At 37.4% G+C, this 19,184-nt stretch overlaps 1 protein-coding gene across 3 annotated transcripts in view; it reads right to left on the reverse strand.

Annotated features, from left to right (window-relative positions):
• The window catches only part of ARK2N (arkadia (RNF111) N-terminal like PKA signaling regulator 2N), a 61,031-nt gene that overhangs the window by 17,203 nt on the left and 24,644 nt on the right, over positions 1-19,184 (reverse strand). For 2 of the 3 annotated variants that reach the window (XM_060761213.2, XM_060761212.2), the window contains exons 2-3: positions 18,179-18,274; positions 9,181-9,998 (exon numbers count right to left, since the gene is read on the reverse strand). In XM_060761213.2, coding sequence (XP_060617196.1) covers positions 9,181-9,904 — 724 coding nt within the window. In that variant the 5' untranslated portion in view covers positions 9,905-9,998; positions 18,179-18,274. Of the gene's footprint in view, positions 1-1,541; positions 4,272-9,180; positions 9,999-18,178; positions 18,275-19,184 lie in introns of those variants that run through there. The other variant, XM_060761214.2, reaches the window with a different exon arrangement.

Here is a 19,184-nt window from a genome sequence, read left to right on the forward strand (position 1 = left end):
TAAGAGTTCAAGCTTTAAGACACTCAGTGCACTTCACCTTCATATTGTATGAGCTGCTACAAAAGCTCTCACTCTGGTAAACAGATAAATCATGTAGGACAAGGACAAGATCTGGCTCCTTCCGGCACCAGTATTTTCCCAGTTCCCATGGAGGATAACACTGGCCTGAGAGAGCACTGCATTATGGGATTCTCTGCTGTGGCCTAGATTTTCTGAAACTGAATGACGTACGCCGGTGCAGCTCCCATAAGGCTAACAGAATGAACTTGCAGGAAATAAAGAGAAAAGAATAAATGGGTCTCAGGTAAGTTGGGTTAACTGCGCTTCAGATAAAAATGTTATTCTAACCAAGGTAACACAATACCTCTCCCACACTTCAGTCTGCAATTTTCTTCCCACCCCCTAGCTATATTTATGCAAAATCTAATCAACACAAAAGCCCACTTATGTAATGAGTTAGATTCATAACTCGGTGAATGTTTTGAAGACTAAGAAACATGACAGCAAAAAAATCAATAGAGATAACACCTATCAATAAGGCTGGAAAAGTCATTTGAGTATCAAATGCACAAGATATTGTTTTGTTTCTAAATACCTTCCATTTATTGCATCAATTTTTTTTCCTGATGTTCACAGAAATGGGAGGGGGAGCATTCAGATGAAGAAAACTGCTAGATATTGATGCAAAGGTGCTTTCTTTTTAACCAATGTTAAAGGGTCAGGAATGAACAGTGGAGGTTGTTCTCCCTTTTCAAGTTTAAGGAAAGTGGTGGCTGCAACCTTAACTACGGTTAATACTAACCACAATTCCTACTGATACCAAAATTCAAAATTTCTAATTGACCATTTTAGAAAGTGGCAGGAGAAAGGTAGTCGCACCTGACTCCGATTCTCTTAAACCATGAGTGAGAGAGATGGTATTATATCTTCACTGCCTCTCAGTCATTAACAAATTCAAAGCCAGTTCCCATCTGCTGAGTATCTCAGGACAACAGAGTTTTCAGAAAATGTATTGACATGGCACCAAGGATAATATGGGAAAATGTCAGGACTTTAAGGAAAACAAATTGATTATCTTTTGCAAATGGAATCCATGAATCAAACCCTAACCTAATTTACTCATCATCTCCCTGAGATTTCTGATGATTTTTAGCAAAACAGCTTTTAATTTCAGACTAAATTTTGCAAAGATTTGGGGATTTATTAGGGGATAAAAGTCAGGCATGACTCTGTAAAGAGATTTTGGGCCAGTCTGAGTTAATTTAGAACCCATTAAAATCATTACACTTTGAGAGGTGTGGCTCAGGGGATCTCATTTCTAAACACACCTGTACCATCATCCATTTACAAAAATATATGTTTCAGAACATGCTTGGTGATAGTATGTTATATAAAAAAAACAATTTCTGCATTATGGGAAAAACCTTTAAGGTAGCATGCAGTTCCCAATAGATTTCTAAGTGCATATTTGTCTCTCAGTATTAGAATGATTACATATTGATTACAACAAAATAAATCACAGCAGGTACTTAACTTCAAAATAAATTAGGGCAAGTTCAAAGCATTTTATTCAAGGCCAAAAAAACCAGACCTGTTGATATAGTAAAAGCGATCTCACTGTTTGAAATCAATTATGTCAAATGTACACTTGGTTTTCAGTTTAGGAAGATATTAAGTTCACATCAAAATGTCCATATCAAAATTATACATGGCAAGATAGAACACCAAAATTTATTTAGAAATCAGTCACATTTGTTTTTACGCAAACTTAGTTCCTGCATTTCACACAATTATCCTGAAAATGCATCTTTGAAAAAAGCAAGTAGGGCAGGAAGTACATTTACATGTTTAAAAGTTATTTTGCTGTAATAAATTCAGAGATAACATCAATGAAAGGGAAGGCCAAACAGCAATATAACATGTGAAATCCAAGAGAGATGAAATGTCATCATTAAAAACAAAGTAAGCAGAGACTGCAGTAAAATACAGAAATCCAGAGTTTTTAGATTTGGTTATATACTTTCCAATTTTTGAATGCTTGTTTCTGAAAAAAAAGCATGTCGTATCACAAAGTGCAAAAAGCCCTAAAGCTGCCTTAGGGCTCACAGAGGTAGTGAAACTTTTTTTCAAAAAATCTTAGCCAGATTCTGCAAATTTTAGGCTGGAAGTCTAAACACAATTATCACAAAATTTTACTTAAGTCTCTGGGACATATTTTAGCACAAACAAGTTTGCTGTGCTAGAAGTCAGAAATAGTGGCCTGGGTTATCTTTTCTTGGCTCAATTCTAAGTAAGTGTTTAGCATCACCAAAATTTCAAACTTTTTTTTTTGCCCTTATTGCAGTGAATACAATGTTGCCACTATAAGTATATATTTTGATAAGTTCCACTAATTATTTTTCCAGTTGAAGGAGAGAAGCACCGGTCTTTTCGAGTCCCATTGCAGACATGAACCTTATCTAACCTCCAACTTTACAGGCATGATTATTCAAGAATGAACTACACCCAAATGTACAAATGAGTTTTAACCTGGAAATAATTAACATAAATGAACTAAAGCTTGAGCATTCCCAATCAGCAGGCTTAGGAATATGGCTTAGTTATGGCTCAGAAAAAGGAGAAATATTTATTGAAACATGGTTTAAAATAATACACATGATCCAGAAAAGCCACACAACCAACACTGCATGCAGAAACTTCCAGCATGCATGTGTGCACACGCCATCTCCATATTATTTTCTGTCTCTGGGAGCTGAAGCTTTTTCTATCACAAAAGCAAAGCAAGGACATTTTTCAACTGTCTTTACAAACAATCTATTTAGCAACTTGACCTCAGTATGATGAAGGCAGGCATGATACTTAAGTTAGTTTCGAAAGTAATTTATCATGCAGCAACTGGCCCTTGCAAGAGCTGCCAAAGAGGCTCTCAGGGCTGGAGCTAATATATTTCGATAATTTATTCATGTCAGGCCAAAATGTAAGTGCTGAAACTCATTTTTTTTATTATTTTAGAACAGACTCTGGCATTTACTTGTGCCATGGAAACACAATTTGTTCATACAGAGCACAGACATGTACGTTTTCTTTGTTTAGACAGGTGGCAAAGGTCTTTACAACAAGTATAAGACATGATTAATGTATTTCTTTAATTCAAAATTTTGATTCTCTAAAATTACTGTCATTGAATAGACAGACCCACTGTGTCTTTCTCTCAAACTCCCGTGGACTTCAGGGTTAGCATTCACTTTTCTAAGTAACTATTTGTTAAAAACATTTTTAAAATGTGTGAAAAAAATGCTAGTAAAAGAGATAAAAATATTGACTAATCAAATCTATCCAAATTCACAGACTAGCAAACATCTGCTCAAGATGACTGGAAGAGAAAGAAATATGGCACACAATATATAATTCTGTTTAAGATACACAATCTAGATACTATAATCTTTTTAAGAAAATATTCACATGACATACTAGATGAGTACATAAGGGTTCAATTCCAAATTTATATTGTCACAAATAAACACTTTTGGCATGCAAAAAAGGAGCATAGAGGGGATATATCAACTGCTCCGACATTAAGACACAAAAAGGAAGATTGCAAAATTGTATAGCTTGCCACACTTTGCTGATGGTAAGCTGAGGAGGAGAAGCACTTTTAATGTCAACCCAAGTACATCAAATTTCTTTTAAGAAACAAAACAAAATACTGGCCGTCAAAAAGCCTAAGCAAAGAAGGAAATATTCTTATGGAACACAACGGTCAGCTTTTGAAGTATGATGCAGGAAAAAAGAGAAAAACCGAGAGCTGTGTTAAGTCTGCGAATGATTCAAGTTGGATTCTGCAATGTTCCCATTTTCAGGAAAGTTGGCTGGGAGATTGTTATTGATACTTGCTGGAAACTCTAAGGCTGTGTCAGTGTTTTGATAGCTCACATAAGAATTAAAAGACTGCTGTGGAAGTGCTTGGCTATCAGGCACCTGCGCAAACACCCCTGCCTGAGAAGATGGGGAGTTTCTTTGGCCCGCTATTGGGACTTTAAGTTCCCTGGGTTCCAGTTGCTGTTTGCTTTCTTCATCCGTGTCAAGGCGGGTTAGCTTTTCTATCCACATCCGGAACTTTTCCTCTGTCTGCCGCTGCATCTCGGCAAAGCAGTTCATGGCCTCTTCGAGGACACTGCCTATGCAGTTCCTATCCCACACGGTGCCCCTGTCAAGCAATCCTGGAATTTCCCTGGTCGCTCCTCCAGATCCCCCAGCACGACTGAAGCCAGCTTTAAAGACATTGAGGCCATTGCATAAGACATCGTCAAAGAAAAAAATCATCACATCCATACATTCAGAAGGCATGCGGGCAGGAACAAGCTCTGATGCTTGCTCTAACTGCTCAGGTAGCTTCAATCTCAGTGATATACTGTGAAACTCACCACATTAAAAGTGCATTAACAACCCACATATCCCAACATAATCAGCAGAATTCCTTGGCTTTCAAAATGATTTTCAGAAAAGGATTTTAACCCCATGATTTTGGCATCTTCAAAACCCAATCAACATGACTTAATCAGAATCTTATTGCAAAATATGAAAGAGATAAAAATACTTTTATGTACATTTAACCAAACAACATCCATCTTGGTGGATCTCACCAAAGGCTAACTAGGTCAGTAGTCCATTTCCAACACTGCCTGGTCGAATACTTCTAGAAGCTCATAAATTGAGGTATTACAGGAATGATCCATTTCTAACTGTATTCCTACATGATTTGATGAGAAATCTACCATCTGTGAAAAGGTTCATCTTTCATGGTGAAAAGTCCCTGGTTGGCCTCCATTGAAATGAATTTTCTTAAAAGTGAATTAACTACACAATGGAAAAGGCAAATACATAAGGTCTTCAATTACCTTGTTTTGAGAAAAGTTAATCAAAACTTAAAAGATCTGCATATGTGGGTCCAATGATTGAAAATATTTTCATTAAAAAAAACTTGCACCAAAACCTTAAAAGTTAGGCCCTGTTGCGGGATGCCAACATGCATGGAAAAAATGGTTGAATCCATACTTATTTTAGGCATATTGAAACTGATAGATCTCAAATCAGTCATGATAAACGGGTCCTACTGATTTCAACTTATCTTCTCCAAATATGACTAAGTATAGATAAGGGGCAATACAATTTTCATCCCGTACTCTGAGGGCAATTTTTAAAAAATTGAGATTGTTTGGACAAGCAGCAAGGTGACATGGGCTATGGAAAGTAAATATGCACTCAGAAAATGAAACATTATGAGAAAGACAGATGAATTATGAAGAAGAGCAAGAAACTATACAAATAATGAACTATATATTATCATTCAAAACACACTTGGTTTGTCCTTCAAACACATACTAAATGAATTATTTTCAGCTTTTTCTCTGAATGTCATGTCTAACAGTTGTTAACTGTTGATTTCTGGCAAAGACTAGGAGAACAAAATGTCAGGAAATCAGCGAGATGCTTATTCCAAAGTACAGTACTACACACTGAGGAACCGAGTTTCTCAATAGATCAACCTAGACTCAACCTGAGTTTCATAGCACCTTTTTTTTCCATGGACAGAGTAAGCAAGGATCAATTAATCACTAATCTAGGGGGATGGGATTAAAGAATTAAAGTTCAGCTTGTTGTAAATTTTTCATCAATCCCATCTCCAACCTTGTGCAGAGAGAAAGGAACATACAGTACTGCTTCCCCTTCTTTTTCTCCAGGAAGAGGGAGTAATCATGATGCCTTTCAGGTGGTGGATCCCAGACATCTCTTGACATCACTCTTTAAAAGTCTGTGGTCCTAGAAAATCCTTGGGACCACTGACTGAAATATTTCACTCTTCCATCTTCCATGATGAGGAAGGAGGAGTGAAGAATGATTACTGCCATGAGCAATAGGAAGGCATGTACTAAACCTATGACTTCAGGGGCCCAGAAGCATCCCCTACTGGCGTCCAACCCATGGAAGGCTGGGGCTGGGGGAATCCCAGCCTGTTTTCAAGTGAGAAGCTATAATGACTAGAAAGATCAAAGATAAGCTAAACCTGGAGAGTTCTTCCTTCAGTTTTCACAAATCTAGCATTCCCCAACAACCTTAAATCTTCTGAATTAATGTCTATGTCTTATAAGGCTCACTTTCTGACAGTTATATCTTCCTCTCAAATAGAAAATTGCGAACTTTTGTGTTGGGATTTCATTTTTCCCAATTTTTCCCTCTTTACAAAACTTGCCTTGACACATTGAGGGAGAATAAAAGAAAATGAATTATGTGTGATTGCACACATTTGAAGAGAAGGCAAATACAAGTCTCTATGCACTAGGGTGCTCTACATTAAAGAAAATTTAATAAATGCTGTCAATTAGAAATAAAAATAAATGTAGCAAAAATTGCTTTCTATGTACATGTAAAAATATTTAAAATGAAGTCAAACAAGTATAATTTACCTACTTTCACTAAAGTCCTCTGTTAAGAAAAATATATAGCTATACCGGTACAATGGAGATATAATTTGAATGAGCCCTTACCTGAGTTTACAACTTCCAATACTTAATCCTATTATTTCCCCCTAAAACATAAATGTAAAAAACCCCAAATTCTCCCTGCATTCAAACTCTTCTAAGTAAACCCAAACTATACTAGTAGTTTACTTTCCACACTAAGCAAGACAAAAAGATTGCCCATCAAATTATAAAAGGAATAATATTTTCTTTACTGCAGCATCCAATTAATAAAAACACCTATAGCAAAATGTTCTGGAAAAAAGCTCTAATGGGGGGGTCATACCATGCTTATCAGCATGAAATTACTATGATGACATAAACTTGCTTCTCTTCAATTAGAGTATAAATTCACATCATAAGTAAGCATGGAAATGCAATGATTGACTGCCCTGTCTATAACCTACCAAAGACGGCTTGGACGGCAGAAACTGTACCTCATGGAGAGTTATACCAGAAATCTCTTTACTCAACAGGCAGCTCATTAGTAATGGGACTTGGGCTTACTGTTATATGAATCAGAGCTTCCTGAACTGTGCTTGTGGCCAAATTTGGGGTTCCCTTACTGAATGTTAAGGCCACCAAAAAAAAAATGTGTCGCTTGTAAGCTAGTGGCTGTTTTACAAATGCTTATTTTGCTTGATGGCTACTTTATATACATATATACTTGGGGTCAGGTTAAAAAGTTCTTGGGCAAAAAAAGGTTGTGAGTGGAAAAAAGTTTAAGAAGCCCTGATCTGGTTCCTTTATTGCACACATTCCCTCCTAAGTCACTGCATCTGGTAAAATATTTCTTTACAGTCTTGCCTTGACAATCTACCACAAAATTTGAGTTCAGGCTTCTACACTGGTTTCTGTGAGAACTAAACCCAGGTAGCCAAACTCTTGCCGTACTGTCAAGGTGTACCATTTCAGACTATGAGTGTAGTTCTACCTGTAGTACTACCTCACATGAAATTATCACTCTTAAAATTAGAATGTTAAGAGAAAGAGCCAGAAATGTCTCCCCAACATAGCAGTTGTATGTGTTAAACAATTTGCCTTAAGAGAATCACATCAGTTATAGTCTGAAATGGAATTATTTTAGCATAACATGCATTATATGGAGCTTTGCTAGTCTCTTTGACTGCATAAATTTAAGAAGTTTTATAATTACTCCAAAGCAATTTAACTTTTGTTAAAGGATGGAACTCAATAAACTTCACTCTAGAGCTAAAAGACTAAGGAGTGGCTGCCTCCTGCAGAATTCTGGGATTTGTAGTTTAGGGAGGGGCCTTTGAAATGCTCAGCCAGAGAGTTCCTGGATCTCACTAAACTACACGTCCCTGAATTCTGCAGGAGGCAGCCCTAGGATTTCAAGTGGAATCCATACTATTTATGTACTCTTTAATCAAGTGTGATGAGGTCCTAAGAGGCAAAAAATGGACAAAAATAATCTGAAGTAATTTGTTTATGGATGTTGTAACCCACCAGGTATGTTTGATAAACAGTCTTCATTTATTTCAACTAGGAGCCAAATGTCCAGAATTTTAATAAAGTTCAAACTGGATGGAAGCAAGACAGCTACAATGCCTGACAGACAACATCCATATTCAAACTGTAAACTAAAGTGCTTTGCAAAATTACATTTATCAATCTTAGAAAGTTACCACTAGCAAAAAAGAGCACTTGAAGGGTCAACCCGTGAATTCAGCATTCTTTGTTTTCCTTTTAAGTCTTCACACAAAGAAAAAAAGTTTTCAATTACAAACTAATGTCTTTTTGTGCAAAGCAACAAAAGCTGTTCACCCATAAAAGATCGGCAAACCAAAAGCTTTTTAAATAGTATTTTATTTTAAGGTTGCTATAAAATGCAGTTATTTTGAGTACCATATGCCAAGTTTAGTAGTTGATACATATTCCTGATCATGCTATTTGTTCTAAAGGAATAAGGCAGGCCTTGATAGATTGAAAACTTTTCAAAATGCACGGACATTTTAAGTGTAAGAACGGCTAAAGTATTTCACCTCTCAAGTCAGTCAATATGAAAGAAGTTAAAACAGAAATATTAGTAACTGCAATCCACACAACAGAAATGACTAGCTTCTGACACTGTGGGATAGTAATTTGCAACCTATTGCAAAAATTTCCTCATATAGGAACTGAGATAACCAGCTTGCCAATTTGTAACTCACAGCAAGTCTGAACCAGCTTATCATGCGCTAAAGCAGAGCTGGAAAGTGCAGCATTAAATGCAGTACAGGAGAAAACAGGGCCTTCCATAAATGGCAGAAAGATGCCCAAAGGAACAGTGCTTTTTAAAAATGGCAATCCATTTAAAAAACATAACCAAAAAGTAGGCTTAAAACTCTAATATCTAAGCCGCACTACTGTTAATTGACAGGATGGGGGCAAAGAACAGGGAATGGACTCAACTCACAATGACCATATTTTATTTTATTTTTTTCTACTGTGCAATTAAGAGCATTGAGAACCCGCATAACCCACCTTAAAAATGCTGCACGTGTTAAAGACTCTGCAGCCCTCCCATTTAAACAGAGCAGCAGCTCTCCTCCTAGTTTATTATTTATTTTTTCTCAAGTGTCGCTCCTCTAAATTTAGCGTGACAGCTGAGAAATGATGGCAGGAGCTTTACCAGTTCAGTTTAAAAAACATCCTCTACCTGGTATCTCTGCAGTGATTGTCTTGCTGCTTCCTGAAACTTCTTCGTCATCATCTGACGAACTCGTGCTTGAGTCACAGGTTAGGTCACTATCGCTGGTACTGCTGTCCTGCAGCAGGTTGTACTTCTTACGGGCAGCCGCCTCTCGTTTCTGCCTTAATAACCGAATTCTCTCTTTGTGCTTTTGGCTCCGATGACCCTTGACCTTAGTGACGCGGCCATTCTGCTTATCGCTAGACTGCCGGTTTTTCTTAGCGGCCATGGTTGAGGTTTCGCTTTCTGACCTGGATCGCCGGGATTTCCTCCCAACGGTAGACCCTGACATTGCCGAAGGGTCTCCCTCTACCGTCGCTTCTGCTTGGCTGGGCTCGTTTTCCTCTGCAGAAGACAGAGTATCTGAATCAGCCAAGTGCCCACTGGAGGAGGGAGAGAGCATGCAATGGTTGGAAGAGTCACTCTCATAAACACGGCCTGCAGCTGGCTTGTCGCTCTCTGTCGATGCCAGCTGAGATTCTGATGAGTCCCGCCTCAGCTCCATCAGCAAACATGGCATGGAGGCAAGCACCGCTGAATCTTCCACAGCAGCTCCGCTCTCTTTCTGAGCGCTGATTTCTAGGTCTATAGATCCCTCTTCTCCCAGAACCGCCTCTTGTTTTTCTGGGAGTTTTGGTGGAACCTCTGGGTCGATGAGTTCTTCTGCTTTTTCTACTGCCTCCATCTTCATTTCAGAGTTTTAAGTCTCTCCGGGTCTCAAAAGCATGGAGCACAGGGTCTAGTGGACAGTGCAAGCGACCCTTCGACTTCCGTGGGAGAGCGATCTGCAGGAGGACACAGAGCAAAAGAACAGGTTGATATCCAAGAAATAAAATCATTCTAAGTAATATGAAATAACCCTTTGGCTGGAAGAAGAGTAGACCCCCCCCCCCCCCCCCCCAGTTTTACTGCTAGTGATACAATTGGGTCTTAATTCCATCATCCAGATTTCCAGAGGAAATTGAATTATACAGAAGAAGCTTATAAGAAGAAGCTTGTTTTGTACTCAGGATCAAACTAAAGCATAAAAACAAAACAGAACAACGCTTGATCAGAACAAAGGCCTATTGGGGATAATGCATCATGACTGGTTAGGATCACTGACCATCAAGGTATAAATCATGAACTGTTAGGGTCACAATCTAATCAGGGTAGAAGAGTTTATTTGGTAATTTATGATCGCTGGGCATGTAGATATTTTGTTTCTGTTTAACACTTTCAGCAGACAATGACGCAAGCAGACTTATTTGAAAGATAAGTTTTGTTTATTAATAACTTCATGTATTTAAAGATTCAGGCACATTTCTTGTCAAGGGTTAAAAACTTCAGTAACATTTCAGAGTCTGATTAATCTTACAATCTTTAACAGTTTCTTCATAAACTATGTTGCTTTAATAAGAGTTTACTTTCAAATAAAAGACAAGTCTCAACGGTTTCTAACTTCCTAACATGAGCTTCTGAACTCTGAGAGAGACTTCTCTACTCAAGCTCATTCAAGGCTAAACACACTCCTTTAACAGTCATTCCTCAACTGACATTCCCTAATTGTCATCCTGTTTAAACCTGAACACTGAGTCAGTCATGTGACCTTCAGCCCCTCCCACTGCTTTAGGTATATAGAGATAAGGAAACTGCAGATCAAATAAGACATATACTTCAAGTTATAAAATGACACATTACAAAACAAACAGACATCATATAGTGGAGGCTTGAGAAAGTTGATTCCCCCAATTTATTTATTTACAGTATTTCTATACCGCTTTTCTCACCCCTACACACACAGTTATGTGTAAAGCGGTTTACACATAACTGGCAAAACTTCAATGCCATACATTGGACACTGACACGATGCCAATCCATAACAACCACAATAATAAAACGGCAATTAAGCATAAATCATAATTAGACATAAGCAATCATTAAAACAATAAATAATAAAAACAGTCTCGCCAGTCATATTATCATTCTAGTCCATGTCCTTTAAACTCTACAAACATCTATATAATAAAGGAAACTGTTGCTATCAAGGTGGTTGTATTGTATCATTCAGACCCATTTATTTACTTACCATATTTATACCCCACCCTTTTCACCCTGAAGAGAACAGACTGTGTTCTGGCACCACAAGATGCAGAGCCAACCTTCAGAAATGGGGCTACAAAATGGAAACCTCGACATGCGAGTGCGGAGAGGAGCAAACCACTGACCACCTGCTGCAATGCAACCTGAGCCTAGACACATGCACCATGGAGGACCTTCTTGCAGCAACACCAGAAGCACTCCAAGTGGCCAGATACTGGTCAAAGGACATTTAATGAACTACCAAACTCACACATTTTGTATTTTGTCTGTTTGTTTGCTTTGTTCTGTTAGAAATGTAATATAATTGACTGGCTGCCCTGACACGAGAAATAAATAAATACACTGAAGAGGACTCAGAGTGGCCATATTATCATAAACATCAAGGTGGGGAAGCAGCACCAAGAAGGGTGCAATTCTGTTTCATGCTCAGAGGTACAAAGCACTAGGAAATAATGGCCACTGACTTCTATTTGGATACAACCCACACCAAGAGATGTCTGGGAGCCGATTTAAATTCCTCTCAAGCAACATTGGTAAGGAGAAAAAAACAATGCAATAGACACACTTCCTTTTGCTCAATGGATCTGAGAGCCCCTACTGCAGCGACACAATTTGAATTAGAACAGAAAATGAATATGAGGAGGAGGAGGAGGGGAGATCATAAGCATAATGATTCAAAAATTTCCCGCTAGCCTCAAATATAATTTTGTATCAGAATAACTTATCCAAGACTCACTTCTAATAATGTACAGGGTTAGTCAAAATGCATAGGCCAATCTGCCATTCAATTGAATGGCAGATTGGCCTATGCATTTTGACTAACCCTGTATTTAACTGTGAGAATAGTTGTCCACATTCACAATGGTAGTGGAATGTTGAGGGTCAGAGTAACCTTGCATTAATGTGCCAAACAGATTAGGGAAAGTTAGTTTCACAAATTTAGATCACGCGAAACTGCATCTTAGTTTCCATATGCTATCAGAAGATTACACTGTTCTACATCTCCACCAGGACTTTCTTCACCTACAATAATATTTCCCTTTATCTGTTCTCTTTTTTAAGCTAAACCATTTATCTATAAAGGACAATTCAACCTTGCAGACATATGTGTGGTGTTTCCACTTAATAAAATGGGGTGCAACCCTTTGCATTTTTTGCCATCTGCAGGGGTCTGAATTCCTGTGGATCCAGATGGCACACTGTATACAAAACTGCATAGTACTGAGAAAGTAAATAAGGAATCATTTATTTTCCCTCTCAAAAGCCTGTATCATCCACTACAGTTAAACTGTGGGAAATTGAGGACAGAATAAATAAACTATTTCTTTGCATAACACAAACTTAAACTATGTAATTTCTATCAAGTGGTGATAGCTGCCAAATTCAAGAGCTTTTAAAACGGGATTAAACAAATTCATGGAAGTTATTGCTATCAATTAATCACAGAGTTGGAAGAAACTGCAAGGACCATCTAGTTCAACCCTCTGCCTCCTTGTCATGGTGGCTATATATTTTATTTTGAATTTGAGGCAACATGCTTCTTAACATTAGCTACTGTACATATACTCATATACTTAAGTATAAGCCGACCTGAATATAAGCCGAGGCACCTAATTTTACCACAAAAAACTGGGGAACCATATTGACTCGAGTATAAACCAAAAGTGGGAAATGCTGGTAAATTTCAAAATAAAAATAGATACCAATAAAATCACATTAATTGAGGCATCGGTAGATTAAATGTTTTAGCTTAATATGTAATATGATGCTTTTAATGACTGTTTGTGATATTACTGTTGGAAACTGGCCCGAGTCCCTCGACAGAGGTGAGAAGACCGGTATACAAAACTGCTAAATAAATAAATAAATAATATTTACATAAACCTGTAATGTAAGATAAGGCTGTCCAACTCTGATTAAACCGTTTTCTAACCTTCTTCAGTGTAATTGTGCTTACATGTCCTTCCAATAATAACGAGAGTAAAGTAATAAATGTAATAAAAATAATAAAAGAGTAAAATAATGATAATGTAATATGAACAGTAATAATGGAGTAAAATAATAAATGTAATAATAACAATAATACATAGGGAAAAATAATAAATGTAATAATAATAAATAGAGTAAAATAATAAAAAGAGTGAAAACCTGGCTCTTTGAGCAAGCATTTGGAACTTCAGCATGACCAGATAATCTCAAGTTGGAATATGAATTAGGAACGGCTAAGACGATGGAACGGTTGAGGATTTGAACAAGACATGGTTTTTATAATTTTTACTGTTATTGCTCTTACGGTTTTTAAATGTATCCTAATGTGATTCTTTTGCTTTCAACCGATGTATGTATTTTTATATGGCATCTAATTGTGCCGATTTGTATGCCACCCTGAGTCACCTTCGGGCTGATATGGGCAGGATAAAGGTGACATAAATAAAATAAATAAATAATAAATGTAATAAAAATAATAAAAGAGTAAAATAATGTAAATGTAACCATAACAATAAATAGAGTAAAATAATAAATGTAATAATAATAATAACAGAGTAAAATAATAAATAACTTTGACTTAAGTATAAGCTAAGAGGGGCTTTTTCAGCCTAAAAAATGGCTCAAAAACTTGGCTTATACTCGAGTATATACAGTATCTAATTTGTGGGCTTCCCCTAAACAACTACTTGGTCATAATGCAAACTAAATGATGGACTTCAGAATCTTCAATCTGATCCATTTTGGCTTTTATTATGGCCTTAGAAAGTCATGAGGACTACTAAGGCTTCTCCATAAACAAGGAGTGGCATATTACTAGTTAAATAGATAGGAGGGCTAACAAAATACTGGCTTGAAGTACTTTGTCAACATTATTGTAATTCTTCTTTAAAGTCTCTTCTTTCAAATGACCAAGCCTGACCCAGATAAACTGGTGAGATCTGCCAGAGGAATTGGTGTAAGATGATACAACTGAGGGCAAGAAAGCATTTATTTCTGTCCCTACAAAGTTTCAGCTACAGTTTCATTCCCCACTCCCAAACTTCAAACTCTGATTGGTTGTGTTATTTATGTAGGAACTGATTAACATAGCATTCAATCTCTTCAGACAGCTTAATAAATCAAAATAAAGGTGGCAGACTGCTTTTTCTACACAAGGCTTTAGTTTTTAACTACCAATCATTTCATGCAGCAGAGTAAACATTAACATGTCTCCATCATACAGAAAAGATTTAACTAAAAGTAATGGTCAAACAGGAGAATACTAATCACAGAAATACATATCCAGTAGCCCCGACTGAACTTTCTGCCTCCCCTTTCACCCAAATCACAAAGGAAGTTGTTCTTCCTCTGAAAGTGCTGTCCTTTTCCCCTCCTGGTCTAAGTTCCAAATCTGTTGCTAAGACTGTAAACAATCTGGTCAGCTGGAAGTAGGCTGAAAGAATGCAAGAGAAGCAATGTTTTGAAGAAATGAGGAAAAGGGGATTGTGAAGTGCTATTTGGAGTTACTGGGGTTGATGGGAGGAGAGAAAGAGACTGTGTTCATGTGGCTGAAACATGGACTGGAGGTATTATATTAATTGCAATGAAAAGAAACTATATAGTGTACAGTATAATATTGACATCATAAGCTACAGTCAGTAACATTATATTTCTTATCAACAAAAGGACTAACAAGACTTCACTTCGTTCATCCGGAGAGGCCCTGCTCGTGATTCCGCCTGCGTCACAAGCACCTTTGGTGGGGACGCAAGACAGGGCCTTTTCTGTGGTGGCCCCCCAACTCTGGAACACCCTCCCCAAAGATCTTAGACAGGCCCCTACGTTGGAAGTCTTTAGAAAGAACTTGAAGACCTGGCTGTTCCGATGTGCCTTTCCAGAATAGGAAAACTCCAATAACAAGTCCCAGAAGCACTTTATTAGAATTAAGATTGCTGGCACACTGCACTTACCTATAATCCTTACATATCACCTGTCACATCAGCACTTTTATCTGTACCCTTTACTCTGGCCCGGCCCAGTTTTATTGTGTCTTGGTGTATTGTTTATTGCTCGTTGTTTAATTTTGCTTTAATTGTTTTTAATTTGCTTTAGGTTGTGTACTGTTATGTTGTGTTTTGAGGCCTTGGCCTTTGTAAGCCGCATCGAGTCCTTCGGGAGATGCTAGCGGGGTACAAATAAAGATAATAATAATAATAATAATAATAATAATAATAATAATAATATCAATCATATCAATACTTGTACCTGGACAGAGTTACCAATGACTGTGAACTGGAATTTACCATATATATTTGAATATAAGCTGACCTGAATATAAGATGAGGCACCTAATTTTACCACCAAAAACTGGAAAAAAAACTTATTGACATGAATATAAGCCTAGGGTGGGAAATGCAACAGGTACTGGTAAATTTCAAAATAAAAATAGATACCAATAAAATTGCATTAATTGGGGCATCATCAGTAGATTAAATGTTTTGAGTATTTCCCAGTAAACACTCTGTAAGTGGAAAAGTAGGGTCAACAAAAACAATATGGTATCAACAAACTTCATTTATATCCCATCCTCATGGATGGACTCAGGCTGGCCTTAGTAACAGGCAAACACTCAATGCCTATATAGACAATGCAGAGCTAGATAATAGATCTATATATATACTATTTCACATATGCTGTTCAGCAGTAGAACACTCTGTCCCAGAGTATGGTGGAGGCTCCTTCTTTGTAGGCTTTTAAACAGAGGCTGGATGGCCATCTGTCGGGGGTGTTTTGAATGCAATATTCCTGCTTCTTGGCAGGGGGTTGGACTGGATGGCCCATGAGGTCTCTTCCAACTCTATGATTCTATGCATTTCCCCCTGAAGCATTTGCAAACTCTCTCTATATATATGAGCATTTCCCTCCTGAAATATTTGTAAGCCCTATATATCTATTTTTATATCTATCTACACACATCTCTCTCTCTCTCTGTATTTCCCCTGCAATATTCGCAAGCCCTACATATCTATATTCATATCTAGACATGTCTATATGTGTGTGTGTGTGTATGCATTTCCCCTGGTAATATTTACAATCCCTATATATCTATATTCATATATATCTATATATCCAGACATCTCTCTATATATACATATTTATATCTATATAGGATTTACAAATACTTGTAAACATGTGAGGGGAAAATTCATATATATAAATAATTTATACATATAGATACAGATATACAGGTACATGGAAGTCTCCAGAGATCTCTTTGTATATAGGATTTGCAAAGACCTGCGTACAAATGAGGGAAAAATTTGGTTGCCCTCCTCTGGACAGGTTCTAGCTTGTTGTCAATACCCTTCTTGAATTGTGATGCCCAGAACTGGACACAATATTTGAGATGAGGTCTGACCTTTGCTGTCCCAACTTCCACGCCTTACCCAGGAATATATTAATTCCAACCATACTGGTTAACTTACTTTGTATTTTATGAAAAGATAAGAAATCTGGCACAGAGACGACTATTGATATTGCTATAGCATCTTAATGCTGACCTATTCATTGATGCCCAAGGCAGTTGTTTTCTAAAATGACTGTCAAATTCAAGCTCAGCTTTAAAGAATATATATTTTAAAAATTGTACTACAAACCGTCTTGTGTAGGTTTGTAGTACAACTTGATGAATAGGACCTGAGGAAAAGTTTTGGTACATGATAGAGCTACCTAGCATAACATACAAATGATGAACTCTTACATTAATAAAAAAAAAACAATTCACAAAAGCAAAACATATAAATTACAACAAGCATATTCCATCTCATTTTCTCTTACGATGTATTTATACATAGCTCCCATTTTGAGAAGTGATTGACACTGTGTCCGTGAGTCATGCCCCAATACCCAAACATCTTTACTATTTAATAAGCATGGTCTGTGTCAAACTGCATTTTTTTTAGCATGGTATGTTTTTCTTGTATGTTTTCCATCTAATCCACTCTACCATTTCTGTTTTCAAACTTCATCTCAACCACAGGTAGATTGCTTTAAGTAAAAAAGAACTGGCAGGTCTAGTTTTGAAATGAGCAGTCTGAGGGATGGGGAAAGAGCCATTTGGCAGGGACCAATTTTAAATCCCCTCTTTTACTTCCCACACTGTCTGGACTTCTAAGTCTTTCTCAATTCCCCAGTTCATCCTCTACTTATATATCTGACTCAAATTTCTCTATCTCTCATATATATATATATATATATATATATATATATATATACATTTTCTCTTTACTTGTACATAAAACCAAGGGGTAGGGTGATGTTTGGCCAATCTATACATAGCCTTTCAAAAGGGAGGGGGAAAGGGTAGGGGGAGGGGGGAGGGGTGTGTGTGAAGGGGGTGTGAGTGGGGTAGGGGAGGGACATCAACAAAACCCATTTGTTTTACTAAACTGTGAGAAAGGATTGCTGCATGGAACAAGTAAACTTTGGAAGTGAACTTTTGAGGTATGAGTCTTTTCAATCTTTGTTCTGAAAACAGATGCTTGTCCACTGTGCTGGGGAGGAAAGTAGGAGGGGAAAACGATGTTTAATTATCAGAAAAATAGTGGGAGAGACTCAGGCTATGAAGGGAAATATCAACTGCCTTTCACCTTAATTTTGTGAGAAGAGGTTTCTACTGTCACTTTCTGGGTGGAAAGATGCTCTGCACGTGTTAAGAGGCATTTTGGTTGCATCTTTCTTGGCGTAATTTGTTGGTCCCTACAAAAAAGAGACTTGGTTCTTATTTTCACCTAATGTGAACAACTTTCACTTGTGTGGCGGTTTCTTATAGGGTTAGCAAATACATTTTGATCACCATGTGCATATCATTAAAAGAGAGCTGCTTTTAGATAAGGAGAAAAATATGTGAACTCACCCTTCAACTACTGTTGTCACTGCTGTACCTGTTCCACGGACAGAAGATCTGAGCGTCCAAAGTTGTCATTCTGGCTGTGTTTCCCCAGCAAGTTCACTAAAGAAAATGCACATAAAGATTTCAGATGTAAAGAAAGAGACACCATACTTTGAGTCAGCAAATCAGGTGTCACACATCCTATATATTTTTCTGCCTACATTCACAACCTTTCTCCCTGCTGATACTCATTTTGTTTGTTCTGGCCCAGCTCTCCAATCTGTTAAGGTGATTTTGAATTCTGGCCCTAGTATTTAAGTATTAGCTATCTCTCCTGAATTGGCTTAATCTGGATTTGATAAGGATCCCCTCAATTCCATAATCAAAGTTAATGATAAAGATGTTGAAAGCACTGAGCAAGAATTTTCAAGGCTTTACTGAAATCAAGATAAGCTACAGCCACAACATTAGCTTCATCTATAGCAGTGGCTCTCAACCTGATCTGTGGGATATTTACAGATTTCATATTCCTATTGTCTTCTATAGAGATTGCTAATAATACCAGTTATATTATTTCACTAGTATCCTCTAATCCAGTGGTTCTTAACCTGTGGATTCCCAATTGCTTTGCTGTACAACTCCCAGAAATCCCAGGCAGTTTACCAGCTAGGAGTTGAAGGTCAAAACATCTGGGGACCCACAGGTTGAGAACCACTGATCTGTAGTATTCCCTATAAGAAGCTCATGAGTACTATCCAACCCTCTATGACATTGTACTATACAACTAAATGTTTAAAAAATGCCACGAGATTCAAACATACATACATTCAAAAGAAGAACCAACATTTCTGAAAATGTTCCCATATACAGCAGTTAAAATGCTAATAAACCAGCTATTACAGCACTTATTTGTGCTTTCAAACATCAGAGGTATGAGAGGATGACCATATTATTTGCAGTTCTTTGCAGAAGTGCATCCCTTTGGCTTGTCCATGTTTGCTGTGTTAAAACCTGGAAGTCAAATGGATTT

The sequence above is a fragment of the Anolis sagrei genome, chromosome 2 (genome assembly GCF_037176765.1).
Source record: "Anolis sagrei isolate rAnoSag1 chromosome 2, rAnoSag1.mat, whole genome shotgun sequence".
NCBI lineage: Eukaryota > Metazoa > Chordata > Lepidosauria > Squamata > Dactyloidae > Anolis > Anolis sagrei.